The following is a 21,191-nucleotide window of genomic DNA, read 5'->3' as shown; positions in this document are numbered from 1 at the left end:
CTTTATATTGTACAAGTGCCGATGTTTGATCGGTGACGCGTTACTCTATTTACACCCTTGTAGAATTTACTAGAATTCCGATAGGAGGATACATGATACCTCTCGTGAACGGTTTACTTATGGCTTAGCACCAATTATCGCAAGTACCATACTTCCACGTTGGAGATATACTATCAACTCCATTATAGTTTCGAATTGATGGGGAAGCTTATAGCTGCCATTATCAATTATAAGTAAAAAGACAAAAAGAGAATGTCGTTGATGGCGGCTCAAACCCTTGCGGTTTCATCTTGCATTGAGGAGTCCTAGCCCTAACCCCTGCCTGTCACGGCTGCCCTTCCCGCGGCTTTACTTCGCTAGAACCATCACCACGCGAAACTCCTAGAATTTCATCTCTGTTCGACATACCGCCACTAATGTCATGGTCAATGGAACCTGTCTGATTCGCCAGTGTAAGGTACCAGCAACCCCGAACGTCTCACGCATCCCATTTCAGAAATATCACTACGACTAATGACGAAAGTAAGATCATTTTCGGACGACCTTGACCTCCTTACATGTCTCTTTGCGAACCTGCGACACTACTCAGACCCAAAGCCCTGGGATCGATGAGACTTGTTCTTACTATTTTGAGAATAGCCATGAACGATAAGCCCAGTCGCAATAACATTTGATACGCTTTCGATGACCGTATTACTGTAGGTAAAACGCCAACATGGGAAGGAGCTACGCAGGTCCTCCTTATGGAGACCGCGCCTCCCCCTATATGCTTTCTATCTGTTCGAAGAAAGTGCCGACAGAACTTTTCATCTTCATTGTTCCTTTTTTTTTGATCATTCGTCACTGCGATTGTCCGTGTCATTCGTTTCTTCATCAGCCCCGGACGGCTGCGAAAGCTATTCAGCTGGTCTGAACTGGACGCTTCTTTCATTCACTTCGGTCAACGAGTCTCTGGAAGCACTCAACAATTTTGAATAATACTATTATCTAACATTGACATTCATTTTGATTCTCGAAATCTGCGATTCGAACGTTGCATATATACATCAATAATCGATGCCAATTCGTACAACGGTATAGTCCTCTTACTGGGACGAATGCCGGTGCGTTCAACAAAATTTGTATGATGACAATATCATATCTATTTGAGCGACTTGCAAATTCGAATAATGGCCGTGCACACAACCATGCGGCGGTTAATCGAACTGCGTGGTATTATGAGAATAGCACGCCGACATCAACGATACTTTGGATTGCGTTCAATATGGCTTCGGCGGGGCTGTTAATGGCGACGATATTTTTTGATTTGTGGAGGGCATCGAGGAAGAATGGCTCTTTATCAAGCGAGTATGTTTGCAGTCGAATGACAAATGAGAGAATGATAAGCTGACCTGCTTAGAAAGCGACAATCACTGCTTCTGTTGATTCGGCCTGGTGAAGTCTTGACTCTCTCATTTACAGCAGCGGTACTTGCTCAAGGCACGGTTCTAGTGGTTATACAGTCCATGCAAATGTCTCCTTCCATCTCTACGGATTGTGGCACAGTTGGACAGATAGTGTTCCCAGGTGAGTCCTTTGATTTGTGTTTGGTATAATTGTTCTAACAACAAGCAGCACTGTGGATAGTAGGACTTGTGATACTCGTTTTCGGAGTCGAAACATTATACCGTGGTTTTCAAAGGAACAGATTTGCACCACGCAAGAAGGGAGCGATCTATATCTGCTGGGCAGTGGTCATCTTGTTGACAGTATTGTCATGGATTCCGACTCAGGTTCGACGATCAACGCTCAGGAAATGTTCGTCTGGATTACTCTCGATCGTGGAGCCGTGGAGCGACATTGCCTTGGGGATATCGATTGCTTTTATTGTTTTTTATACACTGATTGCGTCGATACTGATGACGCAACTGTTTCGTTCAACCGGCGTGGATACAATGGAGAGAGTTGCTACGACGCAGATGGTTTATTACCTGGTGATAGCCACTGCCGTTTTTGTAAGTCCTGTCCTCGGTTAGACTGAATAATCCCTTCTGATGAATGTAGGCCTTCTTTTTACCTTTCTGGGCAAGAGTTACCCTCGGCTTGTCTCAAGGAATTACGCCAATGATGGCAACGGTGTCAATCAACGTGATCGGAATTGTCATATCGTTCTTGCAATTATTGTTCCGATCATATACTGAGCCCATGACCATTCGATACTGGGAGTCGTCTCAAAACTACCGTTGGAAGAATGGACTCAAGAGAAAGATCTCATCTCCAATTGCCATTCCTCAGGACGAATATCCTCTCTTTGATGACAGCATCAATAGCATGCACAAAGGCACGAATACTCGAAAGGGCTTTTTCAACAGGATGGATATCGATAAATCCTTACCCCCGACACCTACCATCAGACAAAATTCCAACATCAAAGGCAATAACAGCAGAAAGACATCCTATTCGATTTTTCCAACGAAAGCTAGTGCTCGCAAGCCCAAATACCCAGCTTCGAGCATCTATGAAGATGATATATTTCTTGTACCGCCGCGCCCTGCATTTGCAGCTCATAATCGAAATTCATCCGACGTCAGCCATGCTACAGTGCAAATCGGATTCCGTCTAAGCAATCTTGATCGTCCTCCATCAGGATTAGAGAATCGTGACCCATCATCAGCGGCGACTGCTTCAAGGACCTTTTCCCGCTTTCTCGCTCCTCCATCCTTTTCAATCTCAAACACAAACTCAAACAATCACATTTCAACAACCTCCCTTGACGTCCCGGTCACACTCCGGTCTCCAGCCACAGAACGTCCCAATGTGACCTTTCCTTCTCCGACAGTAGCATCGCCATCAAGACTAAGATCAAGCACACTCCCCGCCCCAACACAATCCATTACCAGCGGCGGCGCAAGATCACCAGGCGTCTACAGAAAGCTAGACGATTTGCAAAAGCTGCTCGAAGTGGATCTGCAAGCTGCTCAGAAAGCGGCTGCGGACAGTGAGGCATGGCCGCTGAGGGACTCGTTGCCGGGGTTGTTGCCCAAGTCGACATATCGTCCTGAGTGATTAGGTTAGCAGATATGACTTTTGAGAACGGTCTATTCTTCTGTATTTATTCTTCTTCTTTTCTTTTTTTTTCTTGATATCACTCTTTGGTCATTGCGTTGTATAGGTACCTGACTCATTCTTTACGTGTGATGTGTAAACGTCTTCTCTCTTTTGCGATCTCTGTCCTCTTTCAATCATCTGTGTAGAACATAGATACAAACGATTATGAATATCTTGCTGAAATGCATTTGATGCCCCTGCTTTCATGTCATTCCGGATCTTCTCGAGCTTAGTTGCTTGCAAGCATACTGCGTCCCTGTTTTAGGCGTGAAAAAGGGCGACTCTAGATAGGCACACCTGTCAGCCCTCGGTATTCAGCCTTTTCTCATAGTCTGGGACTTCTTCTCGTTGGTTCCTTGTGGTGTTAGATGTGCATGCTTCTGAATCCAGTTGAATAGCCTCTTCTTCGTAGTAGCTTCCGCTAAAATGGCCCCATGTCCGCCCAATGTTGTCAGATGGTACTTAATTATCCCGTATCAGACAATTGTAGAGTGATATGACGAATCTCCGACTTGGTCACTCTTTCTGCAGGAAACCCCAGACTTAGAATAAGCTTAATCTGTATGAACGCGTAATCCCTCCGTTTGCCCGTGACTTGAAACAATCCAATTTGTTGATCCCGGCTAAAGTGTTACTTGCAAGAAACTACTTCACTATGCTGATTGCAATCGGATCGTCCGCCCGGCTTAGGCTGAATTGTCATTAATTCAGGAAGTTGTTTGTTTTATGAAGCTATACATTTGCAATCCCGGATCTGCAGATCATACAGAATTCTGGGGATAAGTCAGCCTGTAAATAGCCGGATGAGTCTATTGGGGTTGAAAATGAAGTCATTCAGGATATGGCATTGGATATTTGTGCCTTTTGTCCGGTTGCTCTTGTTTCAATCAGAGAATAGTCTGGTGCCCTGTGGATATGGAAGAGTCTTTTGTCGAAGATGGGTATAAAAGCCTGGTGAAAGCAGTTCCAAACTCCAAGTCCATTTCTCATCATCATCAACTTCAAACTACTCAACGAATATAGCAAAAATGGTCGCATTCTCAAGTCTCTTTACTGTTTTCACGGCCATTGTCGGCTCCCTCGCTGCTCCCGCAGATCTGGTCAAGGATGATAACGTCCCTGACCTCGTCAGCCGTGGCCCTTCAAACTTCATCATCGATACCACGAACAACACCTCCTTGGCTCGCCGATCCGCAATCAACTATGACCAGGACTATACCACCGGCGGAACAGTGAACTACTACTCCTCTAGCACTGGCTTTGAGGTCACCTGGAACACCGAGGACGATTTCGTCGTGGGTGTCGGCTGGAACCCCGGATCTACCACGTGAGCCTTCTGTTCCTCTATACCTTCTATGCCTGATTTCATCGCTGACTAGAAAGCAGTCCCATCAACTTCGGCGGTCAATTCTCCGTATCCAGCGGCACTGGACTCCTCTCCGTCTACGGCTGGTCCACCTCCCCCCTGGTCGAATACTACATAATCGAAGACTACGCCTCCCCACCCAGCTTCGGCACCCAAAAGGGCTCTGTGACCAGCGACGGCGGCACTTATACCATTTGGGAGAATACGAGGGTCAACGAGCCCTCGATTCAGGGTACGTCGACGTTCAATCAGTACATCTCTGTGCGCCAGAGCCCCCGTACAGAAGGTACGGTTACGGTGCAGAACCATTTCAATGCGTGGGCGAATCTGGGGTTGAAGTTGGGTACGTTGAATTTTCAGGTTATTGCTGTTGAGGGCTGGGGAGGGAGTGGTTCGGCTTCGTATGCTGTTAATAACAGCTAAGCTGTGATTACATGCTGGGAAGGAACGTGTATGTACTGGGCCAGGTTAAGCAGTGACGACTCTTCAGTCAGTATATCCAGATACATATAGTACAATATTCTACAACCATCATCTTTCATCGTGAGTAGAGAGGTTAAAAAACAATATTCACAACCCTCCCGCCAGGAACAACAATGACCCTCCTCCTCTTCTCCCAATCATGTTTCTCTCTAAGCCACACTTTCCCTTCCTCTGTTGCTAGAATCTGATCTATTATCCACGTCTTTTCATCCATCTGTAGTTCCGATGATGCGGTCGGGGTAGCGCCGGACATCAATCGGGGAATTGTCACGTTGAAGCGTAATTTACCGTTGATCTGGACTCCGACGTTCTGACCGCCACGAGCTCGGAGGGCGTTTGCCTCGGTCTCTGAAAGCAAAGGTGTTGGCCATGTCGTTGTTGCCATGTTGATAGCTTCTGTATCTTTGGATAGCTCGGAGTGTAGGATCTCCCAAGTCTCGGATGTGAGAGCTGGGGCGATTGGTGCTAACAGTCGTAGAAGAGATGAGATACATGTATACAAAATTTCAGTGTCGTTTGGCCGGTTGGAGGCAAGCGTGTTTGTCAACTTGGTCAAGTCGGATATGACTGTATTCAAGGCATAGGGGTTCTTCTCGATGCAATTTGTCACTGAGATGATGGTGTCGTGTGTAGCGAGGAGGGCATCGACATCGGCGTCGGGGAGGTTAATGGGATTCGGTAGTTTCGGGAATGCATGTGGTTTCCCTTGGATGTCCTCCACAGACAAAGTCATTTTACCCTGCGTCGTCTGCGACAGCATTATAGTGGCATCCCAAACCAACTTCCAAAGCCGTATAAACCATCGCTCAATGCCGACAATCTTCGTCTCGTCCCATTCAAGGACCTCCGCGATCGGCGCCGAGAAGAGGACGTGTGCGCGCGTCGTGTCCGCTCCATACTTTTCCACACAAATCATAGGATCGACGCCATTGTGTTTACTCTTGGACATTTTCTCATATGAAACATTCGGGCGTACGGTTGTACCCTTGATCAGAGGGTTGTTCTTATCGGTCAAATCAAGCTCAGACGGGAGCAAGAATCGACCTGTCGATGGCTCGGAGTATGTTCTCCCGTGAACCATACCTTGCGATAACAATGTCCGGAAGGGCTCTGATACTGAGGGAGCCGCGGGACTGGGCTGGGCATGTGCCAGTTCCGGGAAAAGCTCGGTTTGTGTCAAGAACTTGTATATAAATCTTGCATAAAGAAGGTGAAGAATAGCGTGCTCAACACCGCCTATGTAGATGTCAACTGGACGAGCGACAGCAGGTGAAAATGGCTCTTTGGGGTTCTTAGGGTCTAAATAGCGCATGTAATACCACGATGAGTCCACAAATGTATCCATGGTATCTGTATCACGTTTTGCCGGTCCATGACATTTTGGACATTCCGTGTGCAACCAATCGTCTGCGGCAGATTCGAGCGGATTACCCTTCTGAGCTTTGAACCATTCACCTCCAATCTCGGGCAATTTGACGGGTAATTGATCGACTGGAACGGGTACTGGACCACAGCTTGTGCAGTGTATCATGGGGATTGGAGTACCCCAATAACGCTGTCGGCTAATTAGCCAATCGCGTAGTCTCCAGGACTCTGCAGCTTCGCCTCGACCGATTTGCTCGAGGTCGGCCACGATTTGTTTTGCCGCCTCTTTGGAGCTGAGGCCCTGATATTTCCAGCATCGGGATGTCAGGTAGCCTTCGTTCGTGAAAGCTTTTACATCTTGTACAGAAACGAGGGACGAATCTTGAACTTGCGATTCCGGCTGAATGACCAGTGGAATGAATTCCGACTGTAGATTCTCCTTGAAGAAAGCTAGATCTCTAGTGTCATGCCCAGGGACACCCATGACAGCTCCCTCGCCATAGCCGCTCAGGACGTAAGGAGCGACGAATACGGGCAGCTCTCTCGAAATATGTGGGCTCTCTTTGTCGATGACCTGCAAGGGATTCGAGGCGTAAACACCTTTCAAGCGATAGCCTACTTTTGAGTCTGGCGGTAGGGATGCAGCTTCTTCAATGAAAGCTTTGAGACTAGCGTCTGACTTGGCTGCCTCTTGAACAAGAGGATGATCCAATGATAGCGCGATGTATTCCACACCATACATTGTATCTGGTCGAGTGGTGAAAACTTCTACATCGCGTTCATTGTTGTGTTTTGAAGTAACTGCAAACTTGATGTTTGCACCATTCGACTTTCCCAGCCAGTTTCTTTGCATAGAGAGGACGCGTTCTGGCCAGCCGCCAGACAAAGAATCAAGATCTTTGAGTAGCTCCTCCTTGAATGCAGTGATGCGGAAGAACCATTGCTTCAATTTAAGTTGCTCAACCTTGGCTCCTGATCGCCATGAGAAGCCATTGGCATCGACCTAATTGAGTTAGACAGTGTCATATTTTATTAGGAAATAAACATACCTGCTCATTGGCCAGCACAGTCTTGTCCACAGGATCATAATTAACCAGAGCCTCGGCTTGATATGCCAACCCCTTTTCAAACAGCATCAAAAAGATCCGTTGGGTATGCTTATAGAACTCTGGAGAGCACGTCATCAATTCCTAGAAAGTGATTAGCATTTCACTTTTAAATCACTCGTTCACTTCAGAAATTGCATACTCTCTCCCAATCAAACGCCGGACCAAAGCTCCTTAATTGATCCTTCATTCTCTCAATATTCTGCACCGTCCACTCAGCTGGCTGAACCCCTCTCTCGATGGCCGCATTCTCAGCCGGTAATCCAAACGCATCCCAGCCAATTGGATGTAAAACATCATGTCCACGCATCTTATAAAACCGGGATAACACATCAGATATCGTATACACGCGCAAATGACCCATATGCATTGTCCCAGAGGGGTATGGAAACATAGACAGAATATATGATTTTGGGCGGTCGTTTTGTGGTGATCCCACACCAGAGGATGGTAATTGACCGTTTGTAACTTGTTCTAATTTTATTTGGTCTGCTTCTGCCCATCGTGTCCGCCATTTTTGGTCGATTGCGCGAATGTTTAGTCGGGGTGATTTGGAGGACGTCGAGGCGGGTCTCGATAGCAGGAAATGCGTTCGTGTGTTTAGACGACTCGAAATTGGTGTAGAGCTTCGTAGGCTATGCCTATAAAGACATCTTCTCGCTGAGAGCATCATGGCCGTGTTGTATACAACTCATGTAAAAAAGCCGTCGTCAGGTCAATGGAGGAAAGATCGTAGTGACGCACGATGATTGTTGCATCACTTCATTTCGGATCAATGAAAAATACATTAAACCACTCAATAATTGATTAAATGGCCAGCGTCTCGATCCGGCTTGATTTTGAGTGACTCAACTCGATAATTGAAGATGGGAGTTTTACGGAACGCGAGAGCTTAGAAGCTGCGGAGAAGACTCATCTCCGGCCCGAAATGGTTAGCGCATCCTCTAATGTTTACAGTGACCACCAAGTACTTGGCTCGTGATTTAATTTGCGGTGTAAAGAGACTTATCTTAAGGAGGAGGTCATCAAAAAGTGATATAAATACATATTGCTATAATACATTCCAGAACGGAGTCTAACTAAATCTAGTATCTACAGTCTATAAATCTCCCCATCCATACCAATCCCCCCACGAAAATGGTCCTCAACAACTCTTCCATTAAAGATTGTCTCCTCGACAAGGCCCTCCACATGCTTAGGCTCCACTCGTCCATACCATATACCCTTGCCGGCCAGCGGACTTGGACTTGACACAATTGTACCAGACGAGGAAGAAGTCGTCATAAGGGCTGGTGGGATGTATATAATCACGTTACCGGCATACTTATGTCCACCGACATGACTGATAGATGCAATGTTTGCATGCGCCGGTCCATCAATCTGAATTTCCCCCTCGCCATCATTATTTGTGGCAAACCCTTTCCGTCGCAACACACGCTCGAATTCGGCTTGCAAGACAGGCCTCATAATACCGCATCGCATATCACGACCTCCATGCCCGCAAATCAATATTGTAGGTGACTGCCGGATATCCCGTGCATCCGGGAAGTACTGAGAGGCAAATTCCGGCGAGCGCGTCATAATTTGTCGCTGTGATTCCGGAATGCCCGCATGCGCCGAATGGAGGTTGTGTGGGAGAAGGTATGCGCGCGCAAACGATTCGAGATTCGGTTCGGTTTCAGCATCTGTGTTCGTTGCGATTGGAATTTTTGGTACGTATTTAAAAGCTGGGAAGAGAAAGGCCGATGCGAATGGCGACGAAGCCTGTGACGTAGGCTTGAAAGAGGAATTGGTAACCACCAAGTTATTATAGGGCTAGATAACCTTCAATTAGCGACTGTCAGTTAATGATAGAAGAAGAGTACTGACATCAGCATATTTCCCTCCCCGACCAAACATATCTTTCAGCCCGCGTACCAGACTACCCCAGCTTTGCTCGACGCCATCTTCATCGATTCGACTGCTCCAATCCGTTTGACCAGTTGCGATAAGTACCTGCTGCGTATAAGGCGCCATAGTCGCATTGAGCGGTCTTGAGTGGTCGATCGGTAGGCCCTCGGGCATCGGCGGTGTTGGTGCACATGCACATGTTGGGTTAGGACACGTCGGTATAGTTGGGAAGGGAGGGCGCGACGGAGATGATATCGAACGAGAAGAAAGTATGTGTGCATGTGTTTGAGAAAGACCTCCAACTAAACGACTTTTTATAGAAGTAGCATGTCGTGGCAAGATCCGCAATGACATGGCGGGAGGAAGCTGCGTCAATAGAGACGCGAGCGTTATAGTCTATCAGGGTATCATATAGCAGAATGTCGGTATATATCAATGTGAAGCGGGGGACTGTATAAAACACAGAAAACGAATGTAGGAATGGAAATTGTTGAAAGGCATTGAAATGACAGAAGTGTGATTCAACTCCGAAGATATGCCGCAGCTCGGCTTCGGAGATAAGATCGGTATCTCGGATCTATTGATAACATGACTCGTCACAGCAGATGTGTCTACCTGGCTCTGGTAGCCAAAGTGGCCGTTGAAGTGTTTATCTGAGATCTTGTCCAATAAAAGCCTGGAAAGCAAATAAAAGCAATTTCTATGATGTTTTTACTCTAATACTAGGTAGMTAATGGTTGAAATCATTACGTGCATTACATTCATCCGACCTAATATCATACAAATATACATTCATATCCCGGGCATTAAACACTATGTCACGCATTACTTTATAGACCGCATCATAGTCCTCAAAACGTAGCCAACGCCAACTTCGACTCCGTCAAAGGCCACAATGAATAATAAAACCCAACCGCACCCAACACCAAAAGCACATAATATGCAACCGTCCAGCTAATACCCAACTGACCGCCCGCAACCTGCAGCGAACTGATTTCACTATCCTCCTTGGCTCGCATCTGAGGCGGTCCGATGGGGACACCAGCTTCGACGCGCCCCCACAATCGAGGCAATCCGCACCAGTTACAGAAACTGTGTACGAGAATCACGGCTGGAAGCGATCCAGTCCTAAGATACAAAAAAGCAGCAAACCAGCCGAAGACAGTCGTGTATCCGAATTGAAATATCGACCGGAACAGAATGGCTGGGATAGGTGTGTCTGGGKGAGTTAGTCGAAATTCGTAGAAGTGATGTACATGTGCGATGCCGAAGTAGAGGGGGGACACGAATACGATGCGCTCTGGAGACATTTTGGCTAGTAAATGGAGCGTGATAATGACTGAGCGGAAGATAATTTCTTCCGTAATAGGACCCTGGGAAGTATCAGTATCTGGGTGAATAGTCTTGGTAGGGAGGACATACAGCAACATAGTTTCGAAAGCCAATCCAGCTCCGAAGTGTTTCTGACAAACCCTCTCCTCGGATCCACGATTTCCAGCCGTCCTCTGCAATACCTCTTTCAAAAAGAGGACCGCTGAACAATATAGCGGTTAAGAGAAGACTCTTGATGATCTCCACGATGCCAATCGGCCACCAACCGAGAAGTTTCAAGGCTTCTGGAAGCGAAGTACTGTCCCCTTTCAGGGCAATGAGAATCAGGACAAAGACAGTGCTGGCGACACAGGCCATTGTCACGGCTCTCACCCGACTTCGAATGACAGATGGGGCATCTCGACTCAAAGAAGGAGATGGCCGGGTAGTTTTGGAAATGTAGAATGGCACGACGTAGCCCAAAGTTACGAGGACCTTTTTGGTCAGAGAAATGCATGAAATACAAGCACATAGTCACTTACAGAGAGCACGGCGGCAGTATTGACGGATAGGATGGGCGCATGGTCTACAGTAGATCAGCATTTGAGTTCATGGGCAAGCATTAGTGTGGATCCTTACGAGTTTGTTTGGTATATAATATCTTGAAACGGTCCATGATGCCGACTGGGGCCATGGCGAATGAAGTCAAAGTCAGTCTCGACCTGGGGAAAGTTGAACGGAAGTGGAGTCGTGAAACGGGGAAGGTTAAGCGCTTGATTTTCGACAGTGCTGGTCAGGATCCGAGGATATCTCAGGTCCTAGTAGCCATGCTGGTGAGTAGTTATCATATCTTTTGAAAGATGAGCTGTACAGGCATGGTGGTCTAGACAAAGAAGAAAAGAAGCTGGCGCGTTCGCCAAGAAATCGATCGATCATTGCCAAGACTCGGCTGATCTATATTTAACCGACGAAATAAATACCTCCTTAGCATCATTTGGACACACATACGGATAGAGAATCGAATTGTGGTTCATCTTTGAGGAGAACTCTTTATAGCCACCGTTGGAGGTTAGTTCGGCATATATATTGTCCCATATCGTGTAGGTGAGGATAGTTTTGATAAATTACGGCCTGTAATCTTGAGACTACAGGTAGAGCGTATGGTACCTCGAAATATTACGGTAATACAAGATGCAATTACCTCTAACGCGATCGTTACAGATGATATCACGCTCGACTACTCCATACTTCCTTCCGACCTCTGTACTTGCCTAAATATGGCTTCATGGGTCTTTTTTAGTGGGTGTTTATGCCTGAGTTGCTTCTTTATTTTTATGTTAGAAATTAGGTAGAAGAGCTATCTGTAAGTACTTATTGTCCTTGGCTATTGCCGGTGCTCGGTGCTCGGCGCTCGGTCTCACACGCACAAGATACGTCTCCTTTGTACGAAGTCCTTGACATCGAAGAACAACAGAGAAGGTAAGATTTTGCTACATCAAAATTTCAGCATGGTCAGCCCTCTTGTCACGCGGCGTAACGGCAAAACACAAGCTTGCGAGCCTTGTCGTCGACGCAAAGTGGCATGCGATCACGGTTATCCAGTGTGCCGTCGTTGTCTTAAGCGACCCAACGGCGAGTCAACTTGCTATTACGCGTCGCCAGATCAGGATGCACGGTCTGCTGAATTGACTGTTTCTCGCCAAGCTGTACATGACACATCGACGCTGGGTTCCAAGTCCACAGCAGTTTCATCCCAAGCCAACAGGCATGTTGGTCCTGAAGACAGAATATGGAGCTCTCCAGCAGCTCGAGCACCGCGGGGCTTCTTTGGTCCAACGAGCCTCTCTGCAGCTTACTTGGAGACTGAATCTAGTCTAGCTGCGCGAGGTCCTTCACCCATTGTACCAGCCTCACCGACAAAACCAACCGCTCCGTCTCCGGCTGACATACAGAACATGGTGAATTTGGACCTATCAGCTAACAACCTGGCCATTAGAGCGTTGCAAGCAATTCCAGAGGAGCCTGCTATGAGCCTGTATCGTTCCCACACCAATCCCAATGATGAATGGATGGGGAGAATTAGTGAAAGACTGGTCATCAGCACCTGGGAGACGTTTGGCTCCTACCTCCGTGACCGGGAAAATGTAGCTAAGCTGCGTGAGTTGGGAAGTATGATCTGCATTAACACAAGGAGAACCCTCAGAGAGGACCAAGATGACCCTGAGGCTTGGGTCGAAAGCTTTTCAGGACCCAACTTGCGTTGGGAAGCAGTTGGAATGATGTTCCTGTACATTGCTCTCGGTGAATTTTCTGCGTCCTCAGGCGAAAAATCGTTGAAAACAATAGGTCACTACACGGAGTTTTGCTCATCTTGCATCACTCTAGCCAATATGGGAGGAAGTTCTGGATCTCTTATGCTATTTTTGTTGTATAAACGCTCCGTGCTGCACGCGTGGATGTATGGCGAGACCAGTAAGCCCATCTCTCCGATTCAGCCATATAATGCCTTTTAAACCAAATTAGGTCTTCCGTATTGGAAGTTTCACGCCGAAACAGTGGCGATGCTGACGTTTTCGGGCTTTCATGACAACCGGTCCAAGGAGTCATTTTCAGCTTCGTCTGAATCGGTATCAATGGAGGCTCGTAGACGAATTGGATGTCAAATTTTCATAGTGGATAAATTTCTAGCCACTTTCGTCGGACGGCCTCCTCTTCTGACACGAAGATTTTTCTCTATGAGCTTGCCATTAGATTTGGACGATACCGCACTGCTCTCGGACAAAGAAACTTTCCAAGGACAACTTCATCGTATTGATGCTGATGGATGGGACATGGATGGTCGGTTCCACTCTAGCTCACTACTTCGCGTTCGCATGATGGTGGCGTTGATCCGAGACGAGATTCTTGAAGTCGTGCTTGATCAAAGTGGGAATAACGCCCTTGATGATATTCTGTACGAGAAGCCCGAATGACTTACTATGGTACGGATTTACTGATGAACATCGTCAACAGAGTGCTCAAGAGCAAAGAATTAGAACTATACCAGAAATTGCCAGCTCATATTGTCTACAGCCCTATAGGTGAAGACATCGGCAATATTGACCTTCAAGTAGTCTATCCGAAACTTCTGATAAGACTCGACCATTTGCTCAATGTTTTCTTAGTGGAGCGGATACTGGTCAAACATGGTCGTCCTAGGAATGACCTTCTACGCACCAGCTTCGAAATGGTAGTTCTGACCTTGCAGTTTTGGACTCAGAAGCATATATGGGCAGAAATCCAGGGGGAAAGTCGGTGGATAGTAAGTCATCACTCTGAACCTCGTTCAAATATTTTACCAACCAAGATGTAGATAATGGGACATGCAACTCTAGCCGGGGCTGTCTTATGCATGGAACTCATAGACCCTAATCCCGTGAGTATTTCCACAGATACTGAGGATAAAATTGCCGGCGAGAGCTACTCCAGGTCTTCCATCATTCAGCAACTCAGCCTCCTCGTGGGTTACCTGAATTCGTGGAGTCCATCACAGCCCAGCAGTTCCGTTGCTTCTAACGTCAGAGGAGTCATCAAAAAGGTTCTCGATCACCTTCTCAATGATCCGAGAGGACCGCAGACGCCGATAGGATTCGGATTTGAGAGCTTGGATTTCGCAATTGACTGGGATATTTTAACACCATTCAATCCAATGGATAATGTTGATTGGTTTGCTGAACGAGAGTAATACGGAATGTAGTAGTGTATCGCTCAAGACCTGAATATTGGGAGCACTTATCCCAGTGACTATCACGACCGCTACGAGACCAGGAGTCCGCAGCAGATTTATACTATGCAACCATATGTTGGAAACGCCGAATCTGATGTCCGTCGGAAACAAAGGAGCCCATAATCCGCTTTCTTTGCATCGACGTTATTCGAGCACCGAGGGACGGCGCTCGGTTTTTGATCCATGCTGTCCGACTCCGACATGGCTTTGGGTTCCGAAGCATGTTGCTACCGAGAGAGATACAAAAAATCATATATATGTGTGTATAAACCCCTATATTTAGTTACATCAACTCAACAGAATTATGTTTGCCACTTTGAAGAAGCACGCCATGACCGCCTCTCTTCCAATAACATACAAGGCGGCGTTCTTCGAGAACAAAGGAACCGAGTTGACTCTCCGAGAAGCCGAGCTCCAACAACCCGGACCTGGCGAAATTCTGGTAAAGGTCCTCGCCTGCGGTGTCTGTCACTCCGATCGTTTTGTACAACAAGGCTATCTAGGAGATGTGTTTCCTCGTGTACCTGGGCACGAAGCAGTTGGAGACGTCGTCGCTGTCGGTGAGGGCGTTACCAAATTCAAGAGAGGAGAGCGCGTCGGAGCGGCCTGGCATGGAGGTAAGTCTCGTCTCCGGCTATGATGATTCTGCTACTGACGTCTGCTCTAAGGTCACGATGGATCATGTCGGTCCTGCCAACGAGGATTATTCCAAACATGCGGCAATGCGACAATCAACGGCGTGACTATGGACGGTGGCTATGCTGAATATGTCTTGTTACGTGCCGAGGCAGCAGTGCGAGTGCCTTCAGATGCCGACCCGGCTGAGATCGCTCCTCTCTTGTGCGCTGGAGTGACAGTGTTCAACGCCATGCGAAACATGGGTGTAATTCAAGGCGGACTCGTCGCCATTCAAGGCCTGGGAGGACTCGGCCATCTGGCGCTGCAGTATGCCTCCAAGATGGGATACACTGTCGTCGTGCTGAGCTCTGGAGCTGAAAAGAAAGACTTTGCGACGCAGCTCGGCGCGCATCACTATATCGACACGAGCGCGGAAGATGCAGCAGAGGCTTTACAAAAGCTTGGAGGCGCGGACATGATAGTGTCTACAGCACCTAATAAGAAGGCTGTTAGCCCGCTCGTTGCGGGTCTGGCGTCTCTCGGAAAGTTGGTGGTACTCGCACCTCTTGGCCCTGTGGAGTTTGATACGGTCACGATGGTCATGAAGGGTGCCAGCGTCCATGGGTGGAATTCGGGACATCAGCAAGACTCGGAGGATGCGATTGCTTTTGCACATACGCACGGTGTGAAGTGTATTATCGAGAAATTTCCGTTCTTGACCGAATACCGGGAGGCATTCGACAAGATGGCAAGTGGCAAGGTCCGCTTTAGGTCTGTGTTGACTTTGTAGACCGGCATGAGAGAGTGGGTGGACTCAGGCCACAAATAGAAGGCGTCTTGCGACGACGAGTGGCAGCAGCAGATACCGACTAGACGAATTCTAGCCAACTGGATTCTGAGTAACACTGAAATATAATCCAAATAAAGAGTATTGTAGTTTGATATATCTGCCTCAGTAACAACCAAACCACCGTCAACTAGTCTCTTATACATCCTTCCAGTATATTATACTACTTAGGAGACTTATATAGCTTCCAAAAGTAGGATCTGTTCCAAGTAATGTTAGAATTAGCTATAATTTTTCTTGGTTTTGATGGCTTAAGAGAGTTACACCGTACACGCTTTTTAATGCACCGGGCATCACTCTTTTTATTGTTCAGACACTAAATCTACCGACTCAGTTGGTGTTCAAGCCTCAATAAAAGCTGGAGCATACATAAAATGAAATTGAGTTATTCCTCGCTATTCCTTCTAATCTATCTTAACCTGTGCAGGGACATCCTCGCACTTGTAAACGTCCGAAAAAGGGTCATGCAAAGACGACTCAGCCCTCGTGAACTCCATAATATTTGCAAGCTCAACCGATAATTCATCACCATACTCGTTCGCGACCCAGGCGAGCGTAACATCAATMCCCGCCGTAACACCGGACGACGTCCAAATATTCCCATCCCGAACCCAGCGCGCCTTTGCCACCCAATTCACTTTTGGTCCATGAGCAACACATTCTTTCCACAACATCTTGTTCGTAGTAGCAGATCTACCATCGAGGACACCTGTCTGTGCTGCGAGTGCAGACCCATTGCACACTGTAATCAAAGTATCGAGTTGGGGCACGGTGTCGCGCACCCACTGTCGCAATTCGGGAGCGGTATCGAACCCTCCCCATCCACCGGGGATGATAAGGACGTCGAGAGCAGGCGCATCATTGAAAGAATGAGTAGGCACAACACTCTGTCCGACGGAGTGCATGCCCTTGTGCAGAGTCGAGACCGGATCGAGAGTGGCGGCGATTACGGAGAGGCTTATGTCTTTGTGTGTCAGTGATAGGTTGTTGATCACTTCTATAGGGCCAAAGGCATCCAGGGCTTCGAAGCCAGGGTAAATGAGAAGACCGAAGTTTTTGGGGTCTAGGTTTTTGGGGTCTAGGAGATGAGTTGTTCTGCGTGAAATTAGTGCTAGGGTTAGGGCTAACTTACGAGTTGATGCCGCCATCATGAGCTTGATGGTCTTGTCAAGTACCAGCACTAAACTCGTATATCGTCAGATGCGAGGCACTCATAGCTGCTGATGGGGATTGTCCATTGATATACATCTGGCTTGAGTTGACGCTCTCCTTTGGAGAACGCCGTTGAGAAGTTTTGGAGCCGAGCACCGATCACCGAGCGCCGCATCTCGTCAGTAGGTAATGCGCAGCTTGAGTAGAAATATTGTGTCTCAGTCTGCACTCATATCGATACGTGGAGAGTGGTGGAAGCATCTCCGCGATTTATTGGTGATCCTTGACCAGCGACCAGTTAGGGAACCGTAGAGGTGAACAATGATATATTTCTGTACATGCATGCCTATCGTTCTACCTTGTCCCCAACTCCGTCAACTTTCTACGTTCCATATGGCTACAGCCTCATCATTGAGCTTGACAACACATACGGGGTATGCAGATTGAAACAATATGTGCATTTACAGTCTGAATTCTCGACAAGATCGTGAAGATAACCAATGAACGTCAATACTCGACGGGGATTGGCTGCTCTACATCTACTATGTAATTAAATAGGAGAAATTATCGGCGTCTGATTGGACGATAAATCACGAACCGTCCGGTCTGGCCAGCAACGCGCCTTACCGGAAATGGCTAAATCAATACACATGAAACGCGCATCGACGTGGCAGTTTTTCTTATTGCATTAACTTGATTGGCTGTTCTCGAACGTTTTCTCGTATTTTAGGAGTTTTTACTATCTACATAGTACTACGGAGTACTTTGGTAACATAGTACGCGCCTTGTCCCTCAGGCCAACGGTTCATCTTTGTCTTTCGTTGTTCCGATGAAGGATGAAGAGTTCGACATCCACAACAACAAGTGGATCAGCAGCATAAACAAAAACAAAAACACATCCCTACAGATGAAATCATTAGGTTCTCTTCGTCATAGTATCGAAACAATCCCATAACAGTAATTTGTATGCAGGTCTCAGTCGAGTACTCAGTAAGCAGCTGTAAATACCAGCCAATGAGTAGCCTGCGCTTGCCAAAAAAACCTGCAGCCGGCTGTAGGTGCTAGTAAAGTCAAGTTAGTCAGTCAACGCAGGAACGGTCACCTTTCTTTTTCTTATCCACAGCAAGTCAACGCTGTCCACTCTCCTGCGAACACTTCACCGCATATTGGCACATTCCTCTCCTCGCTGCAGGGCAACCCCATTCCACTGCGAGGAGTCTGCACCCCTTGACTCCAGCGGGCCTCGACTGAACGTGCGGATTGAGGATTAAGCCCGATTTTATGCTCTGGCAGACTGGCACTCTGCGGACTCTACTCCTAGTGCGAGGCTACTGCTACGTCCGTCTTCTCAGACTGCCGCCGCTTCATCTTCTCCCTCTCTTCTTCTCATCCATCTATCTGTCCGTCGTTTTCGTCGTTTCGCTGCCAGTCGTTTTTGTCCATCACGCTCTTTTTCAGACTCTCGTTTAAGTCACTCTTTACGATTGCTTGTTAATTCTTGTTCTTCTTTTTCTGACGATCTCTATTGATATCATATGTAGTAATTGTTTAATTTCTTCCGGATTGTCCAACTTTATATACACCCCACAGTCATTATCACTACTATCGATAATATCGCCCTTGCCCTAGCATTCCACCAAGACACCATACAATATTGCCGTGACTATCGTTTTTATTTATTGTTTATGTTTCGGATCTTTCAATAATCTGTCATTGCTTGCGCTACTGACCGATCAGCTTCCGGGTTGCTTCTTATATTTACGATCGTTGGATCTGTCACGACCTAGATTTATTCCGACGACATTGCACGTTCTCGTTATGAAATTACAGCACGACAACTAGACATTACGACTTGTACTACTATTTACTATTTTGGTTTTTTTTAGAGGGTTTGTGCAACATGTCACCCCGGCCATCGTCAAGTGTCTCTCCGAGAAGACGGCCACTCCATGAACGCACTCCATCACAGACAAACTCGGCTGAAGTCTCGCCCGGCCGAAGAGGAAAAAGAAGAGACGAGATTGATTTTTATTCTTCCACACCATATCCCACCAAACCAGCGCAGGTCCTCCTKCCGCGCCCGGGGATTGGCCAAGATTATGCGCTTCACGGCGCTTACGGGGTTTCGGATGTATCTTTAGTATCGACTGAAACAGATCATACGGCAACGGCGCCAACTAATCTCGTGGATCATGAGGAACGACATCGCGATGTTAGCGTGAACAGCAATACGTGGGATTTTTCGTCGTCGGTGGATTTGGCGCATTCGTCTCAAGTTTGGGATAATGATCCGCAGTCTAGCCAGTCATCCTTTCCTACGCCATTAATCCCTTCGGACGACGATGTTTTTAGCGAGGATGATGTTGTATTTGGGGATAAGACGGTAGATGAATTCGAAATACACGAACCAATTAGCCGACSGAGCCATGAGGATGGTTTATATGGCAGCGATATTTCTGACCCATCCGACATATCAAGACAAGACAACGAGGACGAGGATGCGATTCCTCTGCCAAGAACCCACAGAACTTCTATCAAGCCCGTAACACCGGGTAGCTCATCTCCCAACGAGCAGGTCGAAGATTATTCATCGTCTACAGAAAACTTTGTCACCTATGACCACACATCAAGCCCTAATGTGGTACCGATTGGTGCGCCATCAAGTCCGAACTTCGTCTCATTAGGAAGCTCAAGTCCAAACCTAGTCGCATTTGGAAGCTCATCACCAGTGGCTGGTGGAATGACCAAACGCTCTGATTCTACTTCTTCGTCTTCCAACTCTATGGGCACAGTCATCCATAACACATACAATGCCACAGGCTGGCCTCCTTTGTCGGAGGGKGTTTCGTCACAGCCTGCATCATTCACGTCCAGTCCGCCTGAGCAATTACTTCGAGGATATCAGTCGGCCTCGTCATTGGCACTATCTGGTGGGGAAACCAATTTATCGCGATCAAGAACTACGTCTACAGGCAGTGGCCGGTCTGAAAAATCATTGACTGAAGGACTATCAGCATCAATTCAATACCCCCAGATCCGTGCTCCGTCATATGCAAGTTCCTTTGCTGAGTCTTCAGCATCACAAATCCGACGTCCAGCACGAGCCATGTCAGACCGTTCAGTCACACGATGGAACCCGACGCTCTCGACGGTTCCTGCTCAATCCGTGGCGAACAGCGCAGGCGACAATATCAGTGAGAAGAAACAAGGTCTAGGATTAATGAACCCCAGCAAATCTACATCCACAATTTGGCCCGTCGAGGAAAACGACGAACACCTAGACAGTTTATCAAACCTGCCGCGATCAACACTGCGCCACATCCCGTCATCGCTCATTGGTACTGAGTCTCGCCCCGGATCTAGTTCCAGTATGAATGGGTTTTTAAATGTACTACCTAATTGGGTTCGATTATACTACCGCAGCAACAATGGCCAGCTTGTACAAAACGCTGCCATGTCGATGTTCGAGTCGTCTCGTCCTTCAACCGCAGCCTCTCGGCCGCCGACTCCTCATCGATATATCAGCCAAAACCCCAACCCTATAGGCATTGTTTCTCGTCCGCGGAATCGGCCTTCGAATGAGAGAGTAGTACCGGCTCCTCTACGGTTAGTGTCCGATCACCCAGCTGATCCGCGTAGTCACTGGAAACCTACCCCTGAAGAGCAACGTCTGCAGCGGCAACAGCTAGAACGAGAACAAATCGAGCAATCGACTCAAGCTGCCGCTACTGGAGACGAAACTACTCGTCGCCCTTTTGCAAAAGCATCTTCACCACATCTGCATCCAGACAAAAGCCATCCAAACCCTCGTTACACCTGGGTAGCGCCATCACTAGATTCAAGACAAGAACCTACCCTAGGACGACGCAATGTGCAAAAATACGCATTCTGTCTCGGATTCGTGTTTCCACTCATCTGGCTCATTGCCGCGTTCCTACCTCTTCCTCCGCAGCCGAGTCCAATGGACGAAGAGCAGAATGTGGTAGCTCAACCCGGCGCCCAATACCGGATTGAGCAGTACGAGAAGAAACGATACTATAATGCGCGCTGGTGGAGGAATGTGAATCGAGTTATGGTCCCGGTTGGTATTGCTATTATAACTATTATTGTACGTCTTTTCCCTGCATCATCTTGAACTCAATACTGACTTTTGACAGATTGTCCTAGCCACTGTTGGCACAATAGTCGGCTTCTAGACCG

At 47.4% G+C, this 21,191-nt stretch overlaps 9 protein-coding genes across 9 annotated transcripts; 5 read left to right on the top strand and 4 right to left on the bottom strand.

The window, feature by feature from the left end:
• Positions 1 to 1,934: 1,934 nt before the first annotated feature.
• Positions 1,935 to 3,045, top strand: BHQ10_008102 (uncharacterized protein; the record flags this gene model as incomplete). The annotated part of the gene is made up of 2 exons (XM_040880872.1): positions 1,935 to 1,994; positions 2,044 to 3,045. The coding sequence occupies 2 exons, from the start codon at positions 1,935 to 1,937 to the stop codon at positions 3,043 to 3,045; spliced, it is 1,062 nt and encodes a 353-aa protein (XP_040736605.1).
• Positions 3,046 to 4,115: 1,070 nt separating this feature from the next.
• Positions 4,116 to 4,876, top strand: BHQ10_008101 (uncharacterized protein; the record flags this gene model as incomplete). The annotated part of the gene is made up of 2 exons (XM_040880871.1): positions 4,116 to 4,414; positions 4,474 to 4,876. The coding sequence occupies 2 exons, from the start codon at positions 4,116 to 4,118 to the stop codon at positions 4,874 to 4,876; spliced, it is 702 nt and encodes a 233-aa protein (XP_040736604.1).
• A 133-nt stretch (positions 4,877 to 5,009) lies between these two features.
• Positions 5,010 to 7,717, bottom strand: BHQ10_008100 (uncharacterized protein; the record flags this gene model as incomplete). The annotated part of the gene is made up of 3 exons (XM_040880870.1): positions 5,010 to 7,304; positions 7,351 to 7,491; positions 7,550 to 7,717. 3 exons carry the CDS (start codon positions 7,715 to 7,717, stop codon positions 5,010 to 5,012), a joined length of 2,604 nt encoding a protein of 867 aa, XP_040736603.1.
• A 782-nt stretch (positions 7,718 to 8,499) lies between these two features.
• On the bottom strand, positions 8,500 to 9,423 carry BHQ10_008099 (uncharacterized protein; the record flags this gene model as incomplete). Its single annotated transcript, XM_040880867.1, has 2 exons — positions 8,500 to 9,222; positions 9,277 to 9,423. The coding sequence occupies 2 exons, from the start codon at positions 9,421 to 9,423 to the stop codon at positions 8,500 to 8,502; spliced, it is 870 nt and encodes a 289-aa protein (XP_040736602.1).
• Positions 9,424 to 10,148: 725 nt separating this feature from the next.
• Positions 10,149 to 11,302, bottom strand: BHQ10_008098 (uncharacterized protein; the record flags this gene model as incomplete). The annotated part of the gene is made up of 4 exons (XM_040880866.1): positions 10,149 to 10,670; positions 10,720 to 11,103; positions 11,151 to 11,194; positions 11,248 to 11,302. 4 exons carry the CDS (start codon positions 11,300 to 11,302, stop codon positions 10,149 to 10,151), a joined length of 1,005 nt encoding a protein of 334 aa, XP_040736601.1.
• Positions 11,303 to 12,116: 814 nt separating this feature from the next.
• On the top strand, positions 12,117 to 13,580 carry BHQ10_008097 (uncharacterized protein; the record flags this gene model as incomplete). The annotated part of the gene is made up of 2 exons (XM_040880865.1): positions 12,117 to 12,765; positions 13,360 to 13,580. 2 exons carry the CDS (start codon positions 12,117 to 12,119, stop codon positions 13,578 to 13,580), a joined length of 870 nt encoding a protein of 289 aa, XP_040736600.1.
• Positions 13,581 to 14,705: 1,125 nt separating this feature from the next.
• Positions 14,706 to 15,782, top strand: BHQ10_008096 (uncharacterized protein; the record flags this gene model as incomplete). Its single annotated transcript, XM_040880864.1, has 2 exons — positions 14,706 to 14,991; positions 15,043 to 15,782. 2 exons carry the CDS (start codon positions 14,706 to 14,708, stop codon positions 15,780 to 15,782), a joined length of 1,026 nt encoding a protein of 341 aa, XP_040736599.1.
• A 461-nt stretch (positions 15,783 to 16,243) lies between these two features.
• On the bottom strand, positions 16,244 to 16,987 carry BHQ10_008095 (uncharacterized protein; the record flags this gene model as incomplete). The annotated part of the gene is made up of 2 exons (XM_040880863.1): positions 16,244 to 16,917; positions 16,972 to 16,987. The coding sequence occupies 2 exons, from the start codon at positions 16,985 to 16,987 to the stop codon at positions 16,244 to 16,246; spliced, it is 690 nt and encodes a 229-aa protein (XP_040736598.1).
• A 1,904-nt stretch (positions 16,988 to 18,891) lies between these two features.
• On the top strand, positions 18,892 to 21,187 carry BHQ10_008094 (uncharacterized protein; the record flags this gene model as incomplete). The annotated part of the gene is made up of 2 exons (XM_040880862.1): positions 18,892 to 21,099; positions 21,149 to 21,187. 2 exons carry the CDS (start codon positions 18,892 to 18,894, stop codon positions 21,185 to 21,187), a joined length of 2,247 nt encoding a protein of 748 aa, XP_040736597.1.
• Positions 21,188 to 21,191: the final 4 nt, after the last annotated feature.

The sequence above is a fragment of the Talaromyces amestolkiae genome (assembly GCF_001896365.1).
Source record: "Talaromyces amestolkiae strain CIB chromosome Unknown scaffold18.1, whole genome shotgun sequence".
Classification (NCBI taxonomy): Eukaryota; Fungi; Ascomycota; class Eurotiomycetes; order Eurotiales; family Trichocomaceae; genus Talaromyces; species Talaromyces amestolkiae.
This window is presented reverse-complemented; position numbering and strand designations above follow the sequence as displayed.